Source organism: Falco peregrinus, chromosome 5 (assembly GCF_023634155.1).
Source record: "Falco peregrinus isolate bFalPer1 chromosome 5, bFalPer1.pri, whole genome shotgun sequence".
NCBI lineage: Eukaryota > Metazoa > Chordata > Aves > Falconiformes > Falconidae > Falco > Falco peregrinus.
Window position 1 is genome coordinate 106,146,785 of NC_073725.1, and position 27,896 is coordinate 106,174,680.

At 35.0% G+C, this 27,896-nt stretch overlaps 1 protein-coding gene across 5 annotated transcripts in view; it reads right to left on the reverse strand.

The window, feature by feature from the left end:
* CACNA2D3 (calcium voltage-gated channel auxiliary subunit alpha2delta 3) overlaps positions 1 to 27,896 on the reverse strand; it is a 468,281-nt gene that overhangs the window by 117,449 nt on the left and 322,936 nt on the right. For all 5 annotated transcript variants that reach the window (XR_008747525.1, XR_008747527.1, XR_008747526.1 and 2 more), the window contains 4 exons: positions 18,556 to 18,573; positions 5,763 to 5,834; positions 4,906 to 4,986; positions 830 to 904 (listed from right to left, as the gene is read on the reverse strand). Coding sequence is in view for 2 of the 5 variants with exons in the window: in XM_055806468.1 (XP_055662443.1) it covers positions 830 to 904; positions 4,906 to 4,986; positions 5,763 to 5,834; positions 18,556 to 18,573 (246 nt within the window). In the remaining 3 variants the exon portion in view is untranslated. The remainder of the gene's footprint in view (positions 1 to 829; positions 905 to 4,905; positions 4,987 to 5,762; positions 5,835 to 18,555; positions 18,574 to 27,896) is intronic.

The window sequence follows — 27,896 nt, forward strand, 5'->3', positions numbered from 1 at the left end:
AATTAAAACCTCAGATATACTAATGACTTAATAAATCATACTTTTCAATAATTTTATTTTCATATGAACTTATTCATCCAATTAATAATTCTCTTTTCTACTAAAATATGGCTGAAATCAGACATTACTTGAAGGGTCTGAATGAGAAATACATATGGCATCCATGTGTATACAGCAGTGGAATTATTAATACCAATGCTTTGCTAAGAGCTGATAGTGATGGAACACTTAGAAGTCCTGTACCTAAACAATGATGCAATCAAGAATGTAGCAGTTCTCTAGGGTGTTAAGTTGATAAACATTTGTGTAACAGGCACTTCTATGGTTTTTTTGCTGTGATTAATGCAAACAAGATGATAGGGGAAACTAAAGGTAACATTTGCTGCTATTTCTCTTTTAGTACAAAAGTCTCTTGTGCCCTATTTTGCTTAAGAATATGCTTTATTGAAATTTCTACACATATATTAAATTAGCTTTAACACTTTAACATGACAAATAGGGGTTATTACACAGCAATAGAGCATTCCGGCATTCCATTTCAACATAAAACGAATATAATTACAGCAATTTTTGGCTTTGCCATTTTGCTGTAATGGAGGCCTACATCTTTTGCAGAATCAAATTGTACATTTATTTTCCTTGATTTTTTTCACACTAACCTTTATTTTCAGAGGTAAATTTATCAAGAATTATAATATTATAAAGCCATATATAAATAACTGGTCTGTTGTATTTAATTCTTTAATAAGTATTATGTTAGTCACACTAAAAGAAAAATAAATGCAACATATACAGCTAAATAAAATAGATCAGTAAATAGTATTCTTACCAAAGGCCTAAGTTCTGGATGAGTTAAAATATATCCGTTGTTTGTAATTGCAAAAGCGTATCCATGAATACCTAACTGTTAAAGTAAATGAGAAAGAAATACTAAATTAGCATGGTGTCCAGTAATTTCTTAAACAAAAAAAAAACCAGGCAAAAACTTAGTTACCCAGGTCTTAAAGCTGGCATTCCTAACCTTTGTCCACATAGTATTTCATTATGACATATGCAAAGCTCTGATCCTTGACATTTTGTGAAAATGACAACCTGTCATGGTGATGAATTCAGCGTATAGAACATATTTTAAATGTCACGCACACTTTGCTATCTAGGGCACCTCTATATGCTTTAGGGTGAATTAGATATGAGACATACACCATAGCATGTGACAAAGCAAAGGGATACCAGAATTTAGTCATAAAATAATTTAAGTCAATGGTACTGAATGTACAGTTATAGTGAACAAACAGTGGCCTGTCGTAAGAGATGTTTACATCTTCCAGTCTTAAAGGCATTTTACCTCTCTGTGAATTCAAATTCATTGGGAGCCACAGAAGGCAGCATATTTCTACTACAGAAACTTTGCTAAGTTTACGTATTTGTATCGAGTGGAAATATGGGAGATAATTTGAAAACAATGAAATGCTTTATGAGGCCTACCAGTATATGTAATCAAATTTAGCACTGCACTTATTTAAATAATAATACCACTCTTTTACCAATATACCTATTACACAGTTGATTGCACCCACTGAATGCAATAAATGTATCTTCAAATCATTCATGTGGTCATTCAAACATCCCTTCTTAGCATAAACTTGCTGCTAATGTAGAAGCTTTCTGCAGCTTCAGTATGCAACTTTTACTGTGCAAAGATACATCTTGCTATACTTTCACATCCTTTCTTTTTTTCAGTTCTGAAGTACCATAATATACCATCCCATATATCTTTATTTAAGTATCTTAATGCACTGAGGTACTAAACCCCAATGAAGGGGAAAAAAATAACCAAAACCCAACCCCAAAACTCCAGAACTATTTTGCTTTGGTATTTACTTTACATTTCTCACTACTAATAACCTTTTTATTTTACTTCAGTACATTCTTAAATGTTTCGCTGAGGTGGGTCCTTAGGAATTTGTCTGGCATAAAGCAATGTGAGTAAGGTTGACAAGTCAGAATCATTTCTAAGATGGGACAGCAAGTAGGACAGCAAGTCTGTTGGCTTCTGCAGTTTTCTGGAAATATAAACCTGAGCATGATATTATGGCAAGGTCATAGGGAAAACATATGAAGTAGATTTATACTGTCTTTCTGTGAACGATTGTATATGGTCAACTGTATCTGCCATACAGAAGATTGTTTCATAAATTAGTGGGTTTCCTAAAGCAATAAACTTCAGTGAAAGTAATAGAAGGTGATATGTTCTTGGCATCTCTTCATAAAGGAGGGATAACCAAAATAATAACAGCGGACATATTTTACCTATTATAGCATGACAAGTGAACTAGCTGTTGGCTAAATATCAGATCTCATGTATAATTGTCTGTGTTGATAACTGCAGAATGACATCCAAGTCAGGTAAGGAAACAAACGTGGGTGGTATACTTCACAGGAAAAAAATATTTGCCTATTTGAAGCATACCCAGACTCCAAGGGTAGTATTTTAATGTGTTGTGCAATATGTGAAATTGCATGCTCTCTGCACTTAAAATCTTTGGTTTGAGAAATACTACCACTTACAGCAGCACTGCCACTTTAAACCTTGAACTCTGTCTCTAAATGACAGATTCAGAAATGAAAAAACTTTTTCTAACTGCTGTAAAATGCCACATGAAAACTAAGCATTACTAAATCCAGCCCTACCTTATTCAGGGGAAACTGCCACTGACATCTGGGGAAGTTTAGTCTAGATAATGACTGCTGAAAATAGCTTATTGTATCTTCCTCAGCATAAAATCCACCTCATCCAAGCTGAGTGAATTCCAGGTCAGCAGAATACTATTTCCAACCAATCATTTTATATCCCTGTGTGAATTTTATTTCACATGCTGCCTCTACAGGAATGGGTCCCGGGGTGATTATGCTCTTGCAATTGCATGGTCTTTTCACTGTTCAGAAATGTTTACGGTATGTGAGACTGGAAGTTATAACTCAAGTGATTTCACTAACCTAACTGTATTGCATGATACTGGTGCCTCCTGTAATAATCCTCTCTCACATTACATCCTGCAATATAAAACATACCTTAAAATAAAAAGTCTAATATTCAGAAAGAGGATTGTATATTACTTGCACAGAAAACTAAGTCTTAAAAAATATATCAATACGACAAACCCAGAAATTCCAATTTTCCTACCTATCTTCTCCTTTTCTGACTCCAACTCTGCTGCAATACCTGTTACTCAGGCCTCAGACTCTCTCTGCGTTCTTGTATTTAAACTACGTCCAGATCTTACAGCTGACTTCTCAATAACACCGTTGTGACACAGCCTTTTCTATCCAGCTACGTACAGACAGGCTTTCATTTCTACGGTTACTACAGTGTTGTTCTTCCTTCTCATTATGAATGAAACTTGCTCTACCCGTAGCTCCTTAAAAGGCTGCTCCAAACATTGTTTCCATTGCTCCAAATTTTGCTCCTTTCTCGTCTGCCTTCTACTGATTCTACTGATTCTGTATTTCTGCACACACAAGTATAATAGAAGCTGTGGTTAACTAACTTTGGTGATTAGGGCACTGAGACTTTTCTCTGTTATTAATCCTAACCAGCAATGTCTCTGTTTGCTATGTTTTGATATCAGTGTGTCGTCATCTGCTGCCTTCTCCCATAGTCTGCAAACTTTTTTCCAGCTGGGACAGCTTTTCTGTTCTGTTTGCATAGCATCTAGCCTAGCGAAATCCAGGTCCCAGGAAATTACTCCAACACACTTTGTCAACATTATTGCCAACATTGTATGCATTACTTTTATCAGATTCTTGTTTAATATAATCTTTCCAGTTACTGCATATTGATCTACCAAAACAATTTGGTAATTGATAATGTATTCAAATTAGAATTAAACTCAATAGATTTTTTTTTCTCCTAACTAGTATTATGTACAAAAACATGTAGGAATATTCAAAGGCACTCACAAGCCATCTTATTCTTCCAATTTCTTAGAAATCAGTGAATGAGAGCATGGCAGCCAGTTAAGTGGAAAGTATGACATATAAAATTATGCTCAATACAGATACATGTCAAAATGTAGCTACTGCAAAATAGCAAAAAAATTCTGCTAGGAATTAACTGGAAAACATCGATTTAATTTTCATTTGTAAATAAAACAACATAATAAAGCATTTCAGACACAAAGAAATAGTGAAATACTAAGGTATTGCATCAAATGTAAATGAAAAGTAATTACATCTTTGCATTTGCCTGAAGCCTACTTTTACTGAGTTACAAACATCCCACAGTAGATGAAGTACGTGAAATTTTGAAAAAATTTATGATGATTAGTTTTTTAAGCATTTTAGAGTAGAGTTGTCTCTGACTTTGTAAAACTAAGTAGAGGGAATTTTCTAACAAATACTGGGTAGGAGCAGAAGAACCACTAGTCTGCTAAGCAGGAACTCGTTCAAGTTCCCAAAATGTCCCACTTGCTTGAATTCAAGTAGATAACTAGTCTGGGACATGGAATTTGAACAGAAAATGCCACACACAGGCAGGAAGCCTACAGTAATATTAAGGATACATTTTTATATGGTTTTCATACAAATTCACAGAAGTTTTCAGTATGTATTTCTGGTTATTTTGTGTGGTATTCTAGTTATACTGTATGGTTTAATCATTTCATTGATTTTATTACAGACAATATTACCTTCTAAAACACACTGATTTGCAAAAATGTGAAGATCAAGGCATATATTAATTTTGGTATTAAAAACTTCACCCAATCTCAGACATTACAGAGCTATGTTTCCTGAGGAAAATGAGTGAAACAGTGGAGCTATTTCAATATAAACAATTTAAATGTGCTAAATAAATTACGTTATATTATACTGAGTATAGAGGACATGTTATCATTTGTGTATTACCTTGTATTTCGGAATAGTTTTTAAAAGCTCTTTAACTGGAACATCTGTGCCAACTACTCCCAGAAGAATCCCTTTAGATCTCTGAAAAGAACAATAAAAGATGCACTCGGAACCACAATAACAATGAACATTCTCACTGCTCATTTCACATTGCAGCTACTCTGCACAAGTGAACAGATAGACAAATCATTTAAAAAGTGGGGAAAGCAGGCACTGGTACAACTCATCTGATCAAATAGCTATTTAATCAATAACATTGCTCCTCTCTATCAGCAATTCACATAGAAAAGGCATGCAAACTTTTGATAGCTATTGAGCCCCTCAACAGAAAACTTCCTCGTGCAAAATAGGTTTTGATTTAAAAACACATTACTGCCGCCTTTGCCAATTTCTTCTGCAATTTGATAAAAAAAAGGAGAAAGATTAAGCATTAAGGGGAAAGTACGTGTCATTTTAATAACCTGTTAAATTAACAAAGATAAACAGATCTATACATATTATACATATGACTAATTACATTCTGAGTTTATGAAATAGAAGCATATGAGTGCAAAGAAGAAAAGGATATAAAATATTTGCTGCAAAAAGGTAATATAAAAGTAAGAAAACCCAAAGGCCCACCATCATCTGAAATTTTGTCTTAGACATAGGGTTTAATTATTTTACTATGGTTTCTAGAGTACAGTTATTTGGGATTATTTGTCCACATTTTTATGTTAACATCGGGTTATTAACTGCAGACACAATAAGAAGAGAAAAAAGTTTTTTAGAGTTGGCTAAAATCTTATTGGGTCCCTGAAAGCAACTTCACTGCAGTCACCCCCTTATCACATGACAGAAATAGTCTGAATACTTACAGTCTCATTTTGCTTACTAAATACTGGCATGGCAACAGTTGTCATCAACACCAATCCCTGATCATCAGCAAGCTATATTTGAAAAAGAAATACTATCTCTAAGAACTAAGGAACAATTACAGACACATGATTGCATTTTTCAATTACATTATCTTAATTTTCAATGAGATAAGGCAATTTATCTAAATGACACTTGGGTAGTTAGACTTGCAGTCAGTGCAGCCCAGCCCAAGCTGGTCTCCATATACCAGCTCTGCCCACCCCACCATCTGCACTGGCAGGAAAGATGCCTCATCTTCATTCCTATTGCAGTGTCCCATGACAGATAGAAAGGGGCTAAAATGTGGATTGTGGAAGCAGCATGTGCAGTAGCAAAGCAGTTGGAGCTCTGTTCTACATCTTTCCCAGTGTCAGCTCTGCCAAAATTGCCTCAGGCTGTTTTCTCCCAGCAAGGAACAAGAGGTCATGAGCTCCATACACTTTGCTCTGGTCCAGACTGAGATCTCATCAGCTAACACAAGCGGCAGAAAGGATGACCAGCCAGTTAGGATCCCAGGAGCATCTTTGCTCCATCTGGTTTCAGTTTGCTGGACAAAGAGGTGGCATGAAGCATTAGATGATTCTGCACATCAGGTTTGAACATATTTCTTCAATTTAGGGAGAAAACAGATCTCCTGACCTTGGTCCCATTCAAGAGAAACATGTAGAACGCTTATCATTGGCCATAAGAGCGTGACATTGCTCACAGATATCAACTCCCCAGATTTTGAGAACACAAGTCATATATTACTACCAAGATATTTGATGAAGCATGTTTCATATTAACAAATCAGACAAAGTCTAGAACGTTACATGTCTTGCAGCTCCCAGTCTGCTTCAGGAGGGTTTCAGTTTCCTAAATAAGTATGTTTCCTGAAGCATGGCACCATCTCACTTGAGCAGTAATGTTTGCAGACACCAGACGGAACACAAATGGGGTTCAGTATCAAGAAGGTTTACATCTGATAAGGAATCAATAGGGATATGAGGTGGAACCAACTTACGATCATGTTTGGGTTTGTTTGTTTGTTTTCCTTTTTAATAAAAAGAGATATATCTAGCCCTGATATGATCCTTGCTCTATTATGAAATAGTAAATTATTAAATAAAAATGCCAACAAAAAAATCTAAACCAACTACTCTACAAAACACTGGGAGTTCAGAGGTTGCACTTGAAAATCAAATGGGGCTGAACTAGCATCAGAATTTACTCTCCTTGGCCAGAGTAGTACAGTCAAGCACGCTGACATGATTTGTATGGAGAGGAGCCTTCTGTGGTATGACAGTCAATAGTCCCAAACACATACATGTACACTAGGAAGTGAAAAAGCATTCTGCCGATTATGGGGTGACATCTTGGAGCGTTCAGAGATTTTATATGATTGCCCAGGGTTGTTGTTCTCTGACATGTATTTGTCAAGTATCCATTTGGTATTATTTTATGAGTCCACTCACACTCATGAGATTAGAAAAAATTCATCGGATAGGATGTCAGCCAAGGGACTGTCAGTAAAGTTTTAGTGTGTTTGAAATTCTTCAAATGGAGAAAAAAATCCCAGTCTGGAGTTCCTGGGAAAATCTGAGATAACAGGTCATTAACTCTTCACATTAACTCTCAAAACTAACTATGGAAGCACGCAGAGAATGATTACCCTGTAATTATGATATCTGCAAGTACCACCAAGGGTTGGCTGCTGCAATCATTTCTATAGAAGTGCAATCTTATAGTCCAGCCTGTTTGTTTTTTTCTTTGTTTGGCAGATGAACAGGTTGTCGGCCACTTCCATAAGTGGAGTCAGCAAATAACGGGATGATAGATGACTTGCATTTGCAATGTTCCACTGAGTCACCAACTCAAGCTGCAGTATTTGCTTCACACAAATAGTTAGATTGTGGTTAGATTGTGAGGAATTATGTGCTGCAGAGGAGCACAGCTTTATTCCCTGGGCAATGACATTTTGGCAGAAATACTTTGAAATAGTAGAATGTTAGCCACTGGGTATTTCTGCTAAGACAATTAATGTAAGAATCCATTAATAAATTGCAAAGGAAGTCATGATCTAGGTATTTTGCATTGTTACTTTGCAAGTCTGACAATTCCTTACACACAGCAGAACTCTGTAACAGCTCATGCAATGTTTGAAAAATTTAGTGATTCTAAGTAAAAACCCCAATCACTAATATGTTGTCTAATCACTGATACAAATTCAACTTATACTAGTTACATTCATAATGAACATTTATCACTGATATCCTCAGGACTGCCTATGGTTATTTTACTTTTTTTAATCATCAGCAAATACTTATGAAAAATATCACAAACTCAGAATAAGAAAATTGATATATAATAAAGTCTCTGCATAACTGTATTATATTTAACATTTCACATTATTGTGTAATAAGTAATAAACTCTTTGGTTACTCAATTATTGTTTTTCCCAAAAAGAAAATGTAAACAATCCTTATGATTCCCAAACTCATCGATCAGACATCACAAAGTCATAGGCTCAGAAAAGAATTATGTAGGCATGTAAAAAAGAAAACACTGTAGTCAAACATTTCTTACAGGAAACATCAAAAAAAAATTTTTTTTTCATAAGCAGACAACGCATTGTTGCAGAACAAATAACTTGGTTACACATAAAATCGGGGGTGGGGGTGGGGGTGGTGTACTGATATTGGCAAATACAGAGGATTATATTTATCCTAATATAATGCAATACGTCACCAGATGGGTGGTTAATAGTTACTACAGCCAAGGGTCCTTGGGAATGACTGAAACATGAAGCACCATGAATTTAATCTCAATCTTTAAATGGGCTGTACCTCATCCAATTTTATCCTTCCAGTCCCTTAGGAGTAACTAGTATGAGTAACTAATACTAATAATTACTGCCATTTTTACAAAGGTATGCTTTATGTGGCATATTAATTCCCCACAGTCTGACGATTCAAAATTGTTTAAAGCTACATGCTAAGCTTGCTCGATTCATCCTTACTAACCCCCACATATTCTGGGGGCTGGCAGAGGTCATGGGAAACAAAGGGTAAGGTTTGACAAACACATATTCACACAGTAATTTGTTTGTTATGTATATAGTTTCTGCTGAAACAAAATGCTGCTGGTAGACCAATTGGCTTCACAAAGAGGGATTAATTTGGACTAAAATTCACCCAAATGTTGGAAACTCATCTAAATACATATATGCAGAGCCACTAACGACTTCCAGTTCCTCCAACACTCTGTTTTGAATTCTTGTTCTGTTCTCAAAGAAACCCCTCTGTTCCTTTTCTTCCCCTCTTCTGTTATACTGGGTTTTTTCCAATGCTTAATAATGTCTCTTGCCACATCAGACCAAGCATCAACAAATCAAGCTCCTTTCTATCTCTTCTTTGTATCTTTAGATTCCTGATAAGTGTCTGATCTTATTCTCTACCTGGGACACCGCATTAGTTAACACACATAGGCTCTGACTGACATTAAAGTCCTGTTTCTCACCTATTTAGCAGCATATCAATTACTGCTGTTTTATTCCCTTCAAGTGCTTACATAATATAAAGAAAAAGGCAAGGAAACAAAAGCTGCTTCATCCCCAGCCCTCCAGGAAAATAAAAATTCCACTGGCAAGCTCCAACACTTGAGGCTACCAACAGATGTGAACTAAGGAAAAGGTATGTGCTTTGAAGTGCCTTTTGAAACATTTTATTGCTCAGTATTTTTTGCTATAAAATTAAGCAATATAAGAAGCAGCATTCAAATGCATCTAAACACTTCCCAGATTCAGTACAATGTCCTGCAGGGTATAAGATAGAACCAAATAAAAATTGGCGGAATAGTACAAAACTAATCTCAAATAATGGTTTTGTTGGATATTGCTGCCATATCCTAGGGATGAAATTTTCAAAGATGCTTCAGGAAGTTTAGTTTCCAAATATGACTGATCTCTGTCAGCACTTGAGCATCTAATTTCATTAGGCCTCTGAAAATTCTAGAAAGACATAAATTGTTGCTGTCTTTTTAGGAATATTGGTAAAATATAACCATAAAGTAATTCCTGAGAAACAGTTTAACAGTTTCAGGCCAGTGATGGTATCTGTGCACTTAGAATTTCCTTCTACTTAAATGTGTCTGCATACACACGCTTGTTAAGGTCACTTGCAATTTTTGAAGAAAGTACTTCCTCATTTCAGAAGTGGATGTGAATTCCAGTTCCTTCAAATTATTGGTTTTGGATTACTGGAAACAGAAGGAAACTAACACAAATAAAAGATATGAATTCAAGAGCAATGCTTAAGGCATTATCAGATGCTTCAGTCATCAAATTAAAAATAGTCAAATGAAAATGAAATAAAATAATTAGAAGGATCTAAAAATTTGGACAGAGAAATAAAAGTGGAAAAACATGACAGCTTTAAAAAATTATTATAGGTATCAAAGTCATTTTCTTAGAGAGTCATTTCTTAAAAGAGGCAAATGGGAGCAGGCCTATATTATTTATTTATATTAATAGAAAAAATATATATTTACATATACTTTCCTATATTTATTTAGCTCTGTATGTATAAAAGCACTAACCATCTTAAATGTCTGACATCAGCATGACTCTTGCAAAGTCATCTTCATGCTGAACACCACAGAACTCAGATTATACACAGTATGGCACTAAGTGCCTGTCCTTTCAGATTTTCCTTACTCTGATAGATATTTATGCCCTACAGAATAGCTAGAAAATCCTGTTTTTTCCAAAAGCCAAATTAGTATGTTTACATAAGCCCTATGCATTTCAAAACAAAGCCCTGGGTTTACCTTATCATAGGAATTCTGCACAGAGATTTTATTCAAGAAACTTTATTCATCTGAATATTGGAATGTTTACTTTGCAGGTATGGAATGTAATATGGGGAAGGAGGACACCTCATAAAACACAGTGGTCACTGTTTAGGAAAATAAAAATAATTTAAAAAAAACTAACCCCACACACTCCCTCCAGAAAACACCAAACAAAACAAACCAAGAAATCAAGAAAAGAAAAAAAAAATGGCTTAAAGTTTAATTCAGTTTCTTCTACTCCAATGCAATTAATTTGTTCTCTGACTCATTCATTTTGATTAAGGACTGCAGTTGATGTGTGCTGTAATCAGCATCTCCCTTAATGACTCCGGAAGATATGTTCATGAGAGCGAACACAGATTGTCTGTGCCAGTTCACATACAAAGTCATTTTCCTTCACAAGCACGATCAGTCTGTGCTTCCTCTCTAAATTCAGTTCTCTCAGACTTCAGTAACCTTCACTATTCTCCTACTCAGACCAAGGTATTGACCTGTATTGGTCTGCCTGTTTCTTCAGACAGTATAGGACCAGTGGATGCACCTGGATGTCCCCATCAACGTATAAGACTTGAGTGGCTTCTGCTGTCTAACCAGTGGTTTGATCCTGAATCAATTCTCCACAGTAATGTGAAAGCAACGTGAAGGCTCATTACGGTCCTCCTTGCGGCAAAGGCGCACTGCATACTGCAACCCTTGAACCCAAGCAAACCACGTTACACAGGCAGAGTTCCTTTGCAGAATATTTTTTCATATTCAAGTTTCTCCTCTGAAAACCTGAAAAAAGGACTCCTCCCTATGCTGAATGAGCATCTCTTTTTCAATACTGCCAGTGTACAATTACCTTTTCATATTGCACCAGCTGTTGTTCCACTAATCATTTAAAAAATTCTTCCATTTTCTACCTTTCTGCTGAACTGGTAATTTCTCATTTAGTTCTACACTTGAATACACTACAAATTTCATCTTCTACTAAGAATATCAACTCACAATAACATAATTCCCTTTAGGGTTTATTAATAAAACAAAAGCAAGAATGCAAACCTCAATTTAATCTCTTTCTGGGTTTAACCTCCACACAAGATCTTCATTAATTAATTTCTTTCCTTCTTGCCCTTAGCAGAAGGTATTCCCATCTCTTTTACATCATGAGTAAAACTAGAAGAACTCTTCTGTCAGGCAATTCTGGGAATATTTAAACAGAACTCTGCCACCATTTAAGTAGAATCATCATTACAAGAAAAATGCAAGGCAACTTTAGCCTCAAAGAGCTATGAAATGCCAGTGATTTGACAGTGCTTGACTGGATAACGAACCTACAAAAATGTCAAACTGATGCAATAAGAATTTATGGGACTTCAGTTCAGTGGAATACTAAATATGTACGGATTCACACATAGAGGTATATATGCTCGTGCGAGACTGCTGAACTGTACAGCCCTTCCAATGCTTCTTATTTCTTAAACTCTGGGAAGATATCCTCACTTAAACACTAGTTTAACTCTTATTATTGCTATGGCTCTCTAAAATACAGAATTACAATGGTAAAAATACATTTATTTAAATGTCTGAGTTCAGTTCATTTGAAGTCTGAATGAATTATGCTATGGCATATTCATTTTTCAACCTATTCATCTAATAGTATTGCAAAAAAAAAGTAAGTTCTTGTAGTTTCTCCAGCTTGCACCAGTATGGTTTGTCCCAGAATTGCTAGGCTACTTTGGATGACATTGGCAAGAAAAACTAGAACTAGATCCCCAAAGAAAAACACAGTTTTCAACTAGATTCCAGGATTTTGTAAGTTATCATCTACAGTCTAAAATGATGAACAAAAGAGGCAGCATTAGTCATTTGCCCCAACAAGCTGTTCTGTTGAAAAGACATAGTGGCAACAGTTATAGGCAGGAATCCATACAAGGGCCATGGACACTCAGTTTGATAAAAAGTTTAGCAAACAATAACAAGCCTTTTAAAATCATGTCAAGAAAGAGGAAAAAATGCATTGCCAGGCTAAATGACTCTTGGCTGTTTAGAATACAGAAACAGAACTTACTCTCTGAGGAAGTCACAGATCTGTAACGCCTAGCAATAATAGTTTTATAATTGGAGAAAAACTCCTTTTAGAAATAAATGTAGCTGCTGCAGTTTTCCCTTTAACTCTTTGCTGTACAGGGTTAGCCCCCTCAGAACAACCCCAAATAAATCTCCAGAAACAACAAAGAAACAAGCATCCACTTACTCCCCGCACAAAGCATACAAACTAAAGAGAGTTTACCCTCACTTCTAGCACTAACATCCATCTCCCAGGACTAAGGTTAAGGAAGGCTCCAGAATTACTCTAGAAACACATCATCAGGAAGGAATACCCATTTGCTTAGGTGTTTCCATTATGGCAACAGGAATTTGAGAAGGATCCCTGAAACATTTTCCTTAGGAGTGTATAGTCGAGAAGAATTACAGGAGGTTGTCCAGAATTTCTAACACAGAATTAGTAGTGTCTGTATCTATTGGTGTTAATATGTTATTCAAGTCTACCTATATTGTGCGATGATAATACTGACCCAGGCTCTGCCAGCAACAGACCAGTGAATGTCTCCCGAGATGGAGCAACAAGTAAGGACAGTAATAAAGCCTGTATCCTTTTTTAGATGTTATTCCTGATTTCTTTTCAAAGACAATATGCAATGTTGTTTCAGTTTAGCTGTCTATGAAGTGGGGTTTTTATATGTTGTTAGATATACACATTCCTAATTGTTACTGATTAATTAAAAAAAGCAAAATAAACAATACACAGATTAATTAAAATAAAAGGCAAATTTGATGGGGCAATTCTACTTTTTCTTACAAGTTTTTGAACTATAATTACAGAAAGGAAACAAATTTTGAGGTCTAAACCTCACATTTTTTCCAGTACCTTTTAGTCTTTAGACTTTATGTGTTATACAACCACAACCTGTATCAGAGTTTCTAAAATTTTTTCACCAACTTTCACCACATTAAAAAGATATTCATTGAAGAAAATTTTAGATCTGAGAGCTCAAAATATCTTTTTTGAAATACAGGTTTATATGCCTATGGTATATATCAGGAAATTCTAGCAGGACTGTTCAGCTCAGCTTAGAAGTTAACTTGCATAGTGCTAATTCTATCCAGACTTCATTTTCCAATTTAAACAATGTCTAGCAAAACAAAATAAGACTTTTTTTACACTAACTTTTTTTATTGCTTGACATAGTTCTAATTTTTGCACTTACTATAGTAACCATAGTGCATTTCCACAGAACAGGATATCTGTTGCAGCATATAGTGTCAAGTAAAGTCAGATTCACCTCCCACCAATTCTGAGCCATGGAAAAACAATTAACCACAACAATGCCCAAGTTTGCTCATAAACTAATCTCTAGCCCTATAATATTCTTATGAATTATAATCTCTCTAGATCTACAATGTTCCTAGTTGATTTTTCACATCCCACAACAGAAGCTTAGATTTCCACAATATGTAATTAAATTATCAGCAGATTGAAATGCAGAAAAGGTCCACAGGCCGTTATATCTAGAGGACAGAGCTTAAAATTGGAGCTATCATTCTGAATCAAAAAATGAAGCATTGTTAGGAGATATGATGGGGCTAACCAGAGGCACTCAAGCAACTGTTTGAGGAGGGCTGTGCAGCTATGCTGACAGAAGAACCTTTGGTCTGTAGACCTGGAAGGAAACAGAACTTAAGGGACTTGAGTGAGGATACAGGTCAAAGTCTGCTGGCATAGTCTACACAGCCTTGGGAAAAGACAGTTAAAAAGTAGGAGGAAAACATTACTATATTCACAGGGACTAAAAGTGAGGTGAAACTGCAGGGCAAGAGACTGCAGCAAACCCTCTGACAAGGCACCAGTGTTGACAGCGGTTGCCACAATGCTGCTGCTGAAACTTTACCCACAGCAGACAGCAGTTCTGTAAAGGTGTATTTGAAGTACGAGGTTCCTACTGAAGCTTTTGGGTTTTCTTCACTGTCTTGTTATAACTCTGCCACCTTCCCAACCCACCTGCCTTCTTCCTTTCCCTACTCTGCAAAGACTGGCTTCATAAGGTGCTGTCTTCTGTAACTGCTGTGCTTTCATGTGCTGAGTAGAGTCATGGGGCACGCTGGAAGCATCAGAGAGTTGGAATTCAACCATTTAATTGTGTTTTAATATAGACTACAAAAATAAGGAATAGCTATTATTTTGGCTTAGATTCAAATTATGACCTGGGACAATACAGGAACCTGTGTGAGTGTATTAAGTTGGAGACACATTTCCATATTTAGCACACAAAATGGAACATCAAAAAAACCTCATAATACGAAATAGTTACTTAGAAGCTGCGAATTGCTGACTCAAAAATGTTGCTAAAAATCAGCTTAATTGTTGAGAATTGTGAGAGAGAAACTTGGAAACTAAATGTACGATTGTGATTAATATGTAAGTGAAACTTTTAGTGCAGTTTTCGGAATGGATCACTCAATTATATATACATTACAAAACTGAAAGACAATAGCCTCTTGTCAGCAGGAAACAGATCCAAAAGAATGCTAAATCAGGGTCAAAGTGTTTACTTCATGATTATTTTGTACTACATTAGATTCAATTTAACTTTATAATTTTATAAAAATGCTAAAATCACTAGTCATGCACTTCAATGAAATAGAAAATAAAAAAAAATAAATTGCAAATCTGCTATTCCCAGTGACAGTTAATTCAACACTTCAAAGTACAAGAAGGAAAATGATGCAGGAAAATGATGATAAATGATGGTCCCAAATGGCTGAAAGATGATAGCATCAAGATAAAAGGAGGGCAAAGCACTACTTACAGAAATTAAGGGATAAAACAGAAAGAGAGAAGAAAGTTGTCAGGAACTTTTGGGCAACAAATATCATCAAAACATTTCTATATGAACGAAATATGATTCTGCTCATGAGAGAATCATTTAAAAAAAACCCCAAAACCATACTCCTTCCTAAATGTTCCTAAATGCAACTATCAGCTGCCTATTTGTGTGCCTAATTTATTCACTTCTACATCTTCACACAAGCTAACTAGAAGAGAACAGCAGAACAGTAGGACAACAGATTTTGAATCCTGCTTTGTTTTCTCAAGAAAGCAAGTAAAGCTTTCCTACTAGGAAACAAAATACCTTCTTGAGATATTAAGGAAGAAGAGCTTTTGCTCATCTATGTATACAAAAACTGCTTTTTCAAAAGTGTTTCAAAGATAAAGGTCATTTTGGAAGCCAAACTGAAAAAGGCTGAAAACTGGTAAATTTTTTTGGTTTATTACTATTTTTACAGCCCCATGGGATGGTAACCTAAAAACATGCAGAAAAGCAACATAAAGGACATACAATTCACATGAATTTGTTCCATTTGTCTGTATAAGTAGCTCTTTCTTTAAGATAAATTATCTCTTCCTAGACATACTGTCTTCTGAAAGATAAATAACCATATTAAATCAGCATCTCTATATCCAGAAATCAGAGCTGGGATTTTTTTTTTTTTTATTATTATTTTTTACTTTTGTGGTATTTTCTATTTTAAGTATAGGGTATATGAAAAAGATCTTTTAAAGACCAATATCATGGTGCAACAGACATCCACCTTAAACTCCTCATGCTTCATTTCACCTGCACTCCAATTCTGAATTTGCAACAACTTGGTTTAGAGCAGATAGCATAACAGGAACAGATTGTAATTGTTATTTAACTGCGGTAGAGAGTTGTGAACCTACAGGTGTTCAAAATCAATAGCTAATCACCACAGAACATTGAATAAACACCAAGAATACTGTAGCCAAAATGTTTCACATAAAAGACATAACGCATTTCATCACGATGACCAAGTATTTATATCGGATATAAAATAGCAAAGGTAAACTTGGAATGCCACATTTTCTTTTCAGATCACTCAAAGATTAAAGTGAACATGTTTAGAGAGACATGACTGTTTGAAATATTTGTAGAGAAAACATTTGCAAGATGATACATAGATTCCAACAAAAATACAGTACAAGTTCAGACACCATATGGCAAAACATGTACATTAGTGACTAAGTCATTCATAAAGGCATGTGTCAGCCCTGAGCTGCTTCTCTTCGCCTTGCAGACAGCAAGAGATTCTCTTTTTTTGTTCATAAACTATCAGGCCATATTTATGAAAAGGCTTATGTCTTACCTGAAGTTATCAAAAGTCCTTGTGAATTACTTGCATCTGTCCTCCCTCCCCATCCCATTCCTTCCTCCCCACCCCTCTCCACTTTCCCTGCGTGAAAGTAGCATACAGTCAAGTAGACATTATGCATATGTATACAAAATAGGGCTTTAGTTCTGCATCGGTTTGCTCAAGGGGTAAACACACCAAAAACTGGCATTTTTGACCTTCCGTGAAAACTGTGCTTTTTCACTAACCTGGCACTTGAGTGATTTGTACCAGAATATTATTTAATAACTCAGAATTCTGGACATCAGAACACGTAATACAGCACCACATGACACAATTCTCATAAGCAGTCTGACTGCTTCTATCTTTCTGCACCAGCATATTATAACCTCACTCTGCCTCTTCTTTCTGCAAACTTTAAAGAGAACCATTTGTCATAAAACTTTAGACAAGCAGGTGAACATGAAAAAGCCAAGGTTAGTCAGTCTAGCCAGTCTTTTAGTCCTTCTACTTCTCCAGGAAGCTGTAAATAAAAGATTTCTTTAGACTGTCTATTTCCAGAAGAAAAATAAAAAGCAACAATCTTTGTTACCATGTCACATTTGGTAGGCGCTGCAACTACCAAAATGCAAGAAAAAACTATGGATATAGTCCCGTGTCACAAAACACCATATTACCTGTAGATTTGAAATAGCATTTCTGAGCTCCGCAAGCAAGGAAATTTCAAATATACATAACAACATAAAACTAAAAGCTTCCATGCTCATATTTCTTGCTTTTTTAAACTAAAAAAATTGATGAAATATATTAAGTAACCATTTTAAAATTTTGAGTTCCATGGATGCCCTCACTATTCTGTAAAAGCTATTCATTGAAGATTGCTTAACCTATAGCTTTCATTAAAAACTGACCTTTGATCATTGTCCAAGACTACTAATAACAGTGACTTTTAACTGATTAATTGCTATGACTTTTTTATTTAAATGCACTTTACCCAGCACAAGGCAACCAACTTGGATGAGTGAGTATTGTAGTTTCCCAGTATATTGCATATTTTTTTCATTTTGATATTTTTCACTGCAAACCACAAAGCAGCATCTAGGTTTTCTGTAAGCTTTAATTATATTTGTGTAATATGCAAGGATGATACAACAGGCACCAAGCAATTATTTACGTCTGCCACAGTCGTGCTATCATGATGCACAGTGCTGACTCTGGTAACATACCGTATCAATGCAAAAGTTGTTTAAAGGCAAAAGCATATTATATGAAAACTGTATGCAACCTATTAGAGAAGTAAAATGTTGGATGTATTCAAAGGTGTGCTGATAGATACAGTGGGGAGCAGTGAGAGGGTACCAGCTATACCACAGGTGCTGCAGTCTACAATACAGACAAAATGACCCAGAGATCTTTCACATGGAGTAATGGGGTGATTTTTTTTTATCCTTACTATTATTTCAAATTGTTGACAAAATAGCTTCCCTGCTGTTTTAAAGCTATAGGCTACTATATGCCTATCATGTTAAAATAACTCACGTTTGAAGAGCTACTCTCAGCAAGTACCTTAGCTGGCCTTGCTGTCAGCTACCCTTCTTGCTGCTCAGCTCCAGCGCCCTCATTACAGTGAACTGTTTCACTGATCACTACTGTACCATACTCACAACACCATGGAAACATGAAGAACTGGTGACTACTTTGAATGAGTAAGATTTGATTAAAATATTTTACCTTTTGAGCCTGAGGGAGCTGGAAAAAAACAAAACAGAACAAGCAATCATTATACGTTAATTTGAATAGCTACTTTAGCTGTTGCATTCATAAAATCACAAACATAATATAAAGCAAAGTATAAAGGAAAGAAACTACAGAAACACTGCCAATTGATTAAATTTATTGAGGGCTTATTAACTTAGTTTATTCCTTGAAGCTTCTCTACTAGGTATCACAAAAGCACTATGCGATTTGTTAAATATAATGATACTAAGAAAGGGACTGTCTTCTCATCAGATATGGTATCACGCTTGACCTGTGAAGTAGTTCCATCTTCCTCTAGACAAGTATAATTCAACATACAGAGTTTTAGTGTTAAAACTAGTCATTCTTGGTTTGTAAACATCTAAGTCTACACTAACTATGAATGAAATTAACATTACGAGCAGTTTAGTTAAAGTAGAAGGCTGCATTCTTTATGACAGAGGAAAGAAACATAATAGCAATATAAAGTTACTGTTTATGCAAACATATCGCCACATATGCATAATACACAATAATGTATGCATAGAACAATACATTTCTGTACTGTAAACACAAGTATGATTATATGTACATATATCAAATAAAATGTGTTTATGCATACATGCATATTTATGTCACACAGATTAGCCATACCTGGTTTTATGCACAGTATTTTACTGTAAGCAACAACTCACATAAAAAAACATGGAGAGCAGACAGTAGACTCTATTATGTATAAAATACCTTATTTATCAAGAGCTGAAAAAAGGGTTCTGTTTTCACTTTAGAAAAAAGAAGACCCATTGTAGGTAACAGAGAAGAACTCAGAATAATAAACTATTACAGGCACAATACAGTTTTCCTGTTTTCTGAATTCTTCTCCTCTTACTTTCATACTCATATGGGAATTCACCATATGTAGCAATTTAGCCTTGTTCTAAATCCACCTTCTCAGAAAATTTCTTTTTCCAATACAAACTGTTTCTTTACAGGTATCAGCTGAACACAGAAACAGACTGGTGAATCAATACAAAATGCAAAAACACCTTCAAGATTTCTAGTGAGCTTCTGACTGACCTTTTGTCCTTGTTCTGCATTGAAACAGACAGAAGAAGAATTTCCATATAGTACTCTGCTAAAAGCTAATGTCCACATTTGTATATGTCACGAAAGAGAACTGTCATGTGATCTCTAATTCACAAATACTGAAAGCAACCAGCCACAATTTCTCTGTTTTCACAATATAAAATATAACAAAATTCATGGCAGAGACAATTGTTGCAAGTAAACTTTCCTCATCATAAAACTTGAGTGATCCAATAACAAAATATAAGCCATGATCACATGAAGGTATGACCTATATCTGTTTCTTTAAAAGTCTGTTATTTAAATAATTGATTATATAGAAATATAGTTGCTGAAGAAATTGCAGATACCTGATGAACTGTAGATACATGAGCTAAATCCTGTATAAAAGTTTAGAGCATTACTTCGAGCAGTTTAAAGGTTTTCTGAATGTTTATCTACTTATTTGTCTTCAACTTAGTTAACTGGCTCTGATAAAGTAGAAGCTTTTTTCTTTTTTTTTTTTTCTTCTCATTGAAACAAAAGAAGATAGTTGCAATATGATTTTTTTAATTTCCTACTGTAGCACTGAAGTTGGGTTTCTCTCTAACACTGTTTTGGGTTTGGTTTTTTTTTTTGTTATTTTTTTTGTTTAATGCCCTCTTCTTGCTAAATATATGTAAAAATTACAAACATCCTTTTGTTAGCATCTGAGATGAAGACAAGGGCAATAAAGAATGATACCTAGATTTCACCTTTGGAATAAATAGAAAGGAACTCTACAGTTTGCCCAAGCCCACTACACATAGCAATCTCATACATTTTTATAATGAGCTAAATTGTACACAATATTCTACAAAACCGTACCTCATGTACAGTCAAGGTATTCGAGGCAACACAATTGTAGGTACAGAGGAATCATTGCAGAAATACTTGCAGATAACTTTCAGACTAAATTAGAAAGCTTATAGTCCACTTACGGTTGAGAAAGGTTCAAGGAAGAGTGGGGGGTGGGGGTGTAGGGGATAACATTAAAACCTGAACAAACACAAAAACCCCAAACAAAACTGCATGCGTAAACACAATGCTCTAATGGGACTTCAACTTTAAATGGAATCCTTAAACAAATATTAATACTCTTTAATGTAATTTTTGCTACTTGTTTTCAGGACTTGAGTTTACTCCTGTTTGATCACATCCCCTCAGATACATACGGTTTGATGAAGTTTTCCCGTGTGAAGGAATTACAATTAGATGGAATGCAAGTAAGGATTTCCTATTAATAATTACCACACTCGCTAGATGTAATAAACCTTTGCATATGAAAATATCCATATTGCTTTTCCTAAGGTTATTTGCAAGAGCACATTAATAAAAGTTTACAAATCAAAGTTGCATATTATATGTTGCTGAATTCAGTTTGTCAATCCCATTTATAGCTTTTTAGAAAACAAAGAATATTTTCTTGCTCTGAAATATTAGTACTCAAAGCCTTGATTAAGAATAATAGGGTCAGCAGACGAGTTTTACATTCCATTACGCCTTTTCCTGGGCTGGTATTCTTGTCACTTTTTACCTAACCTTCAAAATCTAGGTTCACAGTCTTTTTCTTAAAAATAAAATAAATAATAATAATTAAAAATCTGTTACAGCCACGCAAATCTTCATTCCGTTGCTGATTTGAAACTTGGCTGTTACAAGATCCTATATGTCAGCAATTCAGTTTAATAATTGCTACAAATTCCTTTGAAATAGGGGTTTGTCTGACATTACCCCTTCTGGGAGGCCATAGGAAACAAAAATTTTCCTAAACAATAACAGTAATAGTCCACTGGTCTGACCCTTTATTGCATAGTCTAAAAACTGCCTGCCTCTGTGTAAAACCCAGCGGGTCCCTCTGCTTCCCTTGGTTCATTTTAGACACTGCCAAGAGGCAGCCCTGCAGCGAACTACACGATCTTTCCCTGGCCCTCATAAAGCACTGCAGATCTTTCGATTCTACTTGCACCTATGGTAAACTATGCCACTTTAGTGTCTTTATCTGGCTCCAACCACACCAAAGTACCTCCCGTTCTTACTTATTTTCCATTAATGTCTCTTCCTTTCCTCCCTCTAATGATTGTCTCCTAAAGAAGATACCTGATGGGACATATACCTGTTTTACTTGTTCCTCGTTTACTGCCTGGGTAATACGTGTTTTATTAAAATGAGTGGCTGAGGTGCGGGTAGGATGTCCGGTCACTTGCTGTCCCCTGGTTGTTGCAGGCTGGGTTAGGAGGAGCCCCCCACAGGGAAGGGGACCTTCCTCCACACGCCGCTTGGTAAGCGGAGGCTGCTGCTCAACCGCCAGGTGTGGCAGGAACAGCAGCCTGCAGACCTGTAAGCACCAGAGCAAACCTGAGAGCATTTTCTGATGAAGAAAAACAGACTTAAGGATCTTGATGGAACTGTGTAAATCTTCCTGCAAAGTGATGAAGTCTAAAAGTCTAAAGATCACAAAAAAAAAACCAAACAACTTTTAAAGAGCAAGAGTAGAGCTTAGGGCCTTGCAAGGACACAGTGAAGAAAAGGGAAGGGGATTTGTTTTCAAACTCGTTTCTTTTAACCTATTTATCTTTCCCAGAAAATTTAAATTTTCTTTACCAAACAAATTTTCTTATTCTATTTTGTATTGTAAAAAAAAAAAAAAAAAACCTTCAGAGACTGCAAGCTCCCTGAGCATGTTCACAGTATGCTTGATTCCAGTAAGACATGTTGAGAATTCCAGCTCTAAATTCAGGTCAAGTTGGGGTCCCTGTCAAACAATGTAACACAGAATAAATAACTGTAGGTGGTTTTTCAGTACTGTTATTGCACACAGTGTCATGCTTTCCACATTTGCAAATAATCTAGTATTGTTTTGAGCCCTTCATGGAAATGTGTTTGGTATAATCAGGAAAAGAGTTACATGCACTACTAACATGGTAAAACAAACCAAGACAGGCAAAGGAGGATGCTGTGCTGTTTCCTGCATCAGGTAAATGTGAAACAAACAAAACCCCACACGGATCTGAAATGTGTCTTTAGAAGAAGAGAGCACCTATTACGGGACCAGTAGTTCTGCTAAGTACTCCATGCCAGACCTCATAGAAGTCTGCCTCCTTTCACCCTTAACAAAAGAAGTTCACAAAGACTGATTTTGTAAATGACTTCATGATAATTCCAAAACAAACCCCATACATTTCTAAAATATTTTATAGCCATTTCAACAATTCACTCAAAACATTATGTAGCTATGTGTCCTAGATTTCCAAGAAAACAAGTCTAGAAGTCTTAAAGGAAAACATACTAGAATTACAGTTATTGTTCTGTTGGATCAGAATTCAACTTTATGTTTATTTGAAAAACAGCAAAAAAGAATCTCCTGAAAAACTAAATTATATGCAGCAGTTTCTTGTTATACCAAAAAAGTATTTCTATTCTTTTCTATTATTAGAGAAAGAAAAATAATATAAATCACTATGAAATTAATTTCCCATTTCCTATTTTTCTAATAACAATTGCAAGAAATTATCTTTGCCAAAAATTTATACTACTGCAACGTATTTACGTTAAAGCAGTCAAAAATAAAGAAATAACTCTTAATTTACAGTCACTGACCTCATTTCCACAGTACTATTCTCCTGGCAAGCACTTAAATGTCTCCAGTCTCTCACAAAAAGGCTAACAACCCTAGTGACCTGATTGTTCCATAATCAGATACAATGCAAATTAATAGAAATTAAGTACAAACATGCCAGTAAATTATCAACAACTATGAATAGAGTTTTGATAGTACGGCCCTTTCTGTAAATAGTTTCTGAGCTCCACCAAATGTAACATCTACACATAGCTAAGTTAACAGTGGTTTGCCGTGTTCAGACTCATCCTGTACATGTCACATACTGATACTGAATTTGGCATTGAATGTACGGAACTTTGTATGAATGCATGGAATTTTTGGAAATACACTTTCAGGAAAGATGTGCAATACTGCAGCAAGCATGTAGGTCCTGTACTTAACACCGCAGCTAGGAGGAAGTTGTCAGAGTTATCAGTGAAGCTCCTTAAAAAGAACGAGACAAAAAAAAGAATAGAACACTTAGTGCATACCTGTGACAGGTAGTCTATCATATAGGCTGTTAGTTTATGGCATCATATAATATAATTAAATATAGGGGTAGAGAAAGGTTTATTTATGTGTATTAAGAAATGCAAAGCATTTCATACATGGGTAAGCAGTCTTCCACAGCTCTTCCCAAAACCAACAAGAACTTGGGAGAGAATAGAAAGAACACTCAAACTCAATTTATAGCAGAAAACATTAATTTTCTGTATTAAAATCTACTTACTCAGTTTCTATAAGATACAGCATTTAAATATTGTGATTTTGGTGATTTTTCTTTTACAATCTATACACTTATTCTCCACTTCCTAGAACTATGTAAGTACCACAGGCATCAGATAATTATGTCATACATGGAGGAAGAAATAAAATTCAGCCTCCTACTGGGATGTTCCTGATGTTAAGATTTCAGTCTAAATATTAAAAACATGACATTAACCTGCAGCTTACTGGGCCAACATCTGTAAAGAAAATGCATTTCATTTTTTTAAGGGAGTCAATAAAAATCCTTCTTTGTTCACATAATTGCTTTACTGTGCTACCACATATTTTGCAGAAAGTACCACATTTTAGTCAAGGGTAGACTGTGCACTGCATGCAAAGTATACCAGTCAGAGGAAATGTAAATGTTGCTATGGCGAAGAGAGTCATAAAATACAGATAAAAACTACAATTCTAGTTCACTTTTTAAAAAAAGATATTTTAAAGATTTAGGAAAGGAAAGAAGTTAGCTTTTGTGAAATATGCAAAAGATAAAACACAAGAGCTACAAAGGTATCAGATTGGAATTAAGAAATAGCAGGGCACATTAAAAAACTACATTACATTCCAAGCATGTTTGTAATAAAATGGCTTCACCCTTTGAAGATTTTACACATTTTTCTAAAATACATAACTGTTTATTAACGTAAATGACTGCATAATTACTAATGCACCATGTAGCAACCTTGGTTTTAAAATTAAAAGCATGAACACACCCCAAAATATTCTAAATATGTCCAATTTTTTAAATGGTTAATTAAGTCATATCTGTCTGCATCTGCCGTCTGAACTTTTTGTTGAAGTTAACAGAAAAAGAAATCCACACTCGTAGGAATATTCTTTCATTCTCACTGTAAGAGTGATTGATTAAACACTGGAGAACACCGCTCCGAGACCTTGTGGAGATGTTCAAAACCAATTGGATGCAGTCCTGGGCAACATTGCTCCAGGTAATCCACGAGTGCACAGGGATGGACTAGACGACCTACAGGAGGCCCTGCCAGACTCAGTTATTCTGTGAGTCTGTGATTGCGCTTCTTTTAATTGCATAAACTAACTGACCTCTCTTTCTAATGAATAGAAAATATTTACAGGAAAAATTGCATTTAAATTACCCAGAGTGATTAATTTAAATGCAATGTTTGGTTAGAAACTTCAGTCATAATTAGATTTCTTTTTTTAAGAATTATGCTAATTTTGCAAATAAGCCACGTGACCAAAGACTAAGGCAGTAGAACTGACTCATGAGATCAGATACTCCATGAACATTGCACACACCACAAACATAAGTTTGGCCTCATGCATGTGTTTAAAGGGAGTGAGTTCTATCTTCATTATTACATCAATAAAGAAAAACATGTTAATGCAAAATAGATGTCCCATGATTAATTCTGTCTATATATGCAAATAAATATAATGTATAAACATTACTATATTTCGATTTTCCTACAGAAATTACTGATATAACTAATTCTCTTATCATCTATATAGTAGGTATTTGCTTCCTAATCAAAAACTCTGCAAACATTCATGCATGGAATTGGAATATTTTTCTAAATATAGACAACTCCAAATAAAAGTAATGGTTGTAAGATACACATCATGTAATACATGTCATATTTTACATTAAAATCTGCATATTTAGTCTTTTTATTGCATACAGAAAAGACTGAAAAGAACAGTTTCCAAAAATGGGATCATCTGTATTAGAATGCTACCAATAGCAGATAATTAAGAATGGCCTTCCCAAAACGTTACAGTTATTTGATTGATGTATTATTAAGTTTTATATTTTGAGGGTGACCTTTTTCAAGTCAAGGAGGCAACTAGTTTCAATTGCACTTCAGCTGTGGACAACGTGCACAACAGAACTAAACACGCAGAGTACATTTTCATTCCACTGTAAAGAAATTTAATGCTGTTTTGTGAGACTGTAAGTAAGTTTTCTCTGAAACTCCTATCAGGAAAGACATAGTTACACCTTGCATAAATTGAGACAATATTTATTTTAGGTGATGGTGGTTTTGATAGTCCTTCTTGTATCTCATGTAGGATCTGTGCACTGACTTCAAATTTCTACGAGTTCCAGCTCTCAAGTTGTTGCAAATATTCTGGGTTACAAGCACACAAAGGGTCTAAAGGTAATTAAGATCTTCTGTAATATCACTAAACATGAGCTGTACAATTGATCTAAGAGGATGGATAAACAGACAAGCACCCGCAGCAGAGAGCTATCCTTCAGGAGGGTTTGCTATGCTTATTTGTGCATTGTTTAGTGCCCGTACTTTACTGGTTACCAACACATCAACTGCACAGTTATTCTGGCAGTGAATGATTTATTAGTAGTTTTTTTTAAAATTCATACAGTTCTTGAAATGTCCCCATCTCTGAGCACAGCTTCAGAACTAGTTGCTAGATTTAGAGGCACAAGTTCCTAAATGTTCCTGGCCCTGAAAATTATCAGAAGTTTCCAAAATGCTTAAATATGTATAAGTATAAAATCTGAAGTTGTAATACAATTTAAATGACATAACTGATGACAGTTCCTATATTTCCATTAATATAGTTTATTTAAATTTCAGTAAGATAGTAGGTTTTAGGTTTGTTTGGTTTTGCTTTAATCAGTTAGTGGTTAGTCAGTCTGCCCCTTCGTATTAATGGTACAGAAGTGAACGTAGCAATGTAAATCATTTGGAAGTATTATTCTAACTTCTGTTGCTGCTGAGAAAATGTATAGATATGTCCAGATGACATTAAATTTCACAGATGATCATATCTCTACTCTGCACACTAAGTTAACCTGAAAATAATTAGAAGAAATTTATACCTTTATTATTTATTTTATTTTTACTGTTTTCTGGTATAGCAATCCTATTACAGAGAAAACCATGTCTGCTGCCTCAAAAATTAGTTTATTTACACTGTACTTTACGTTTTTTTGCCTGTTTGTTTTGAACTAGTTTGGTTCTGCTTTCATATAAGTAATAGGCATGTGTTATGATTTTAATAAACTGTAATAATTCTGTCTGGAATGCATCCCCTTTTCTTTTACCAGTCTAAGATCAAGATCAGTTTAAAGATAAATTATACCACCAGATCAGAGTTTAGTACAAAGGTGATGATACGAGCTTACCTACAGTAAAGTATCTAATTTAAGTAAAATTTTGAAGGTACAGGAAAACAGTATTTTAATATTTTTCTCTTATTTTTGTTAATTTATTTTAAAGTATTTACTATGCAATTTCTTTTACTGTGCTTGCTTTTAGCACTAGTTGATTTGCTAAAGCAATACCAACAGTTTAGAAAGCTCACAATTTAAATCACATATTTTTATATTCAAAAGATGAAAAATTATTGGAATCCCTGGATATCAAAGAGGTGTAGGTAAGTGGATTAAGAACAAGATATGGATTGCCAAATGATAACAGTTCTTTATCCCTTTTGTAGGATCAGAATTTGTCAACTCCAATTTATAAGCAAATTTATCTTGAACTTTTAAGTAATAGCCCTTCAACAAGCTTTTAGACATGCAAAAAGAATAACCAGGGAAGCCAGAACAGGATGCATCAGTGAACTAAGGCAGAAACTGAGAAAGAGCTTCTGATCATAACTCTAAAGTCTGGTAAAAACAAAGAAAAACAACCTCATACTACATTCCAGTTAGCCATGTAATATTCAGCTTTAGAAGCATTGATGTGGTTTCACATTGTATAAAATAACAATGAAATGTCCATTTTGTCTACATACACAAGAGAACTGAAAGTAATACACCTATATTCTAGACAACAATTATTTTTTTCAGCCTTGCTCTTACTCATAATATCAAAAGGAAAAGAAATTTCTAAAACTGACCATCATTACACAT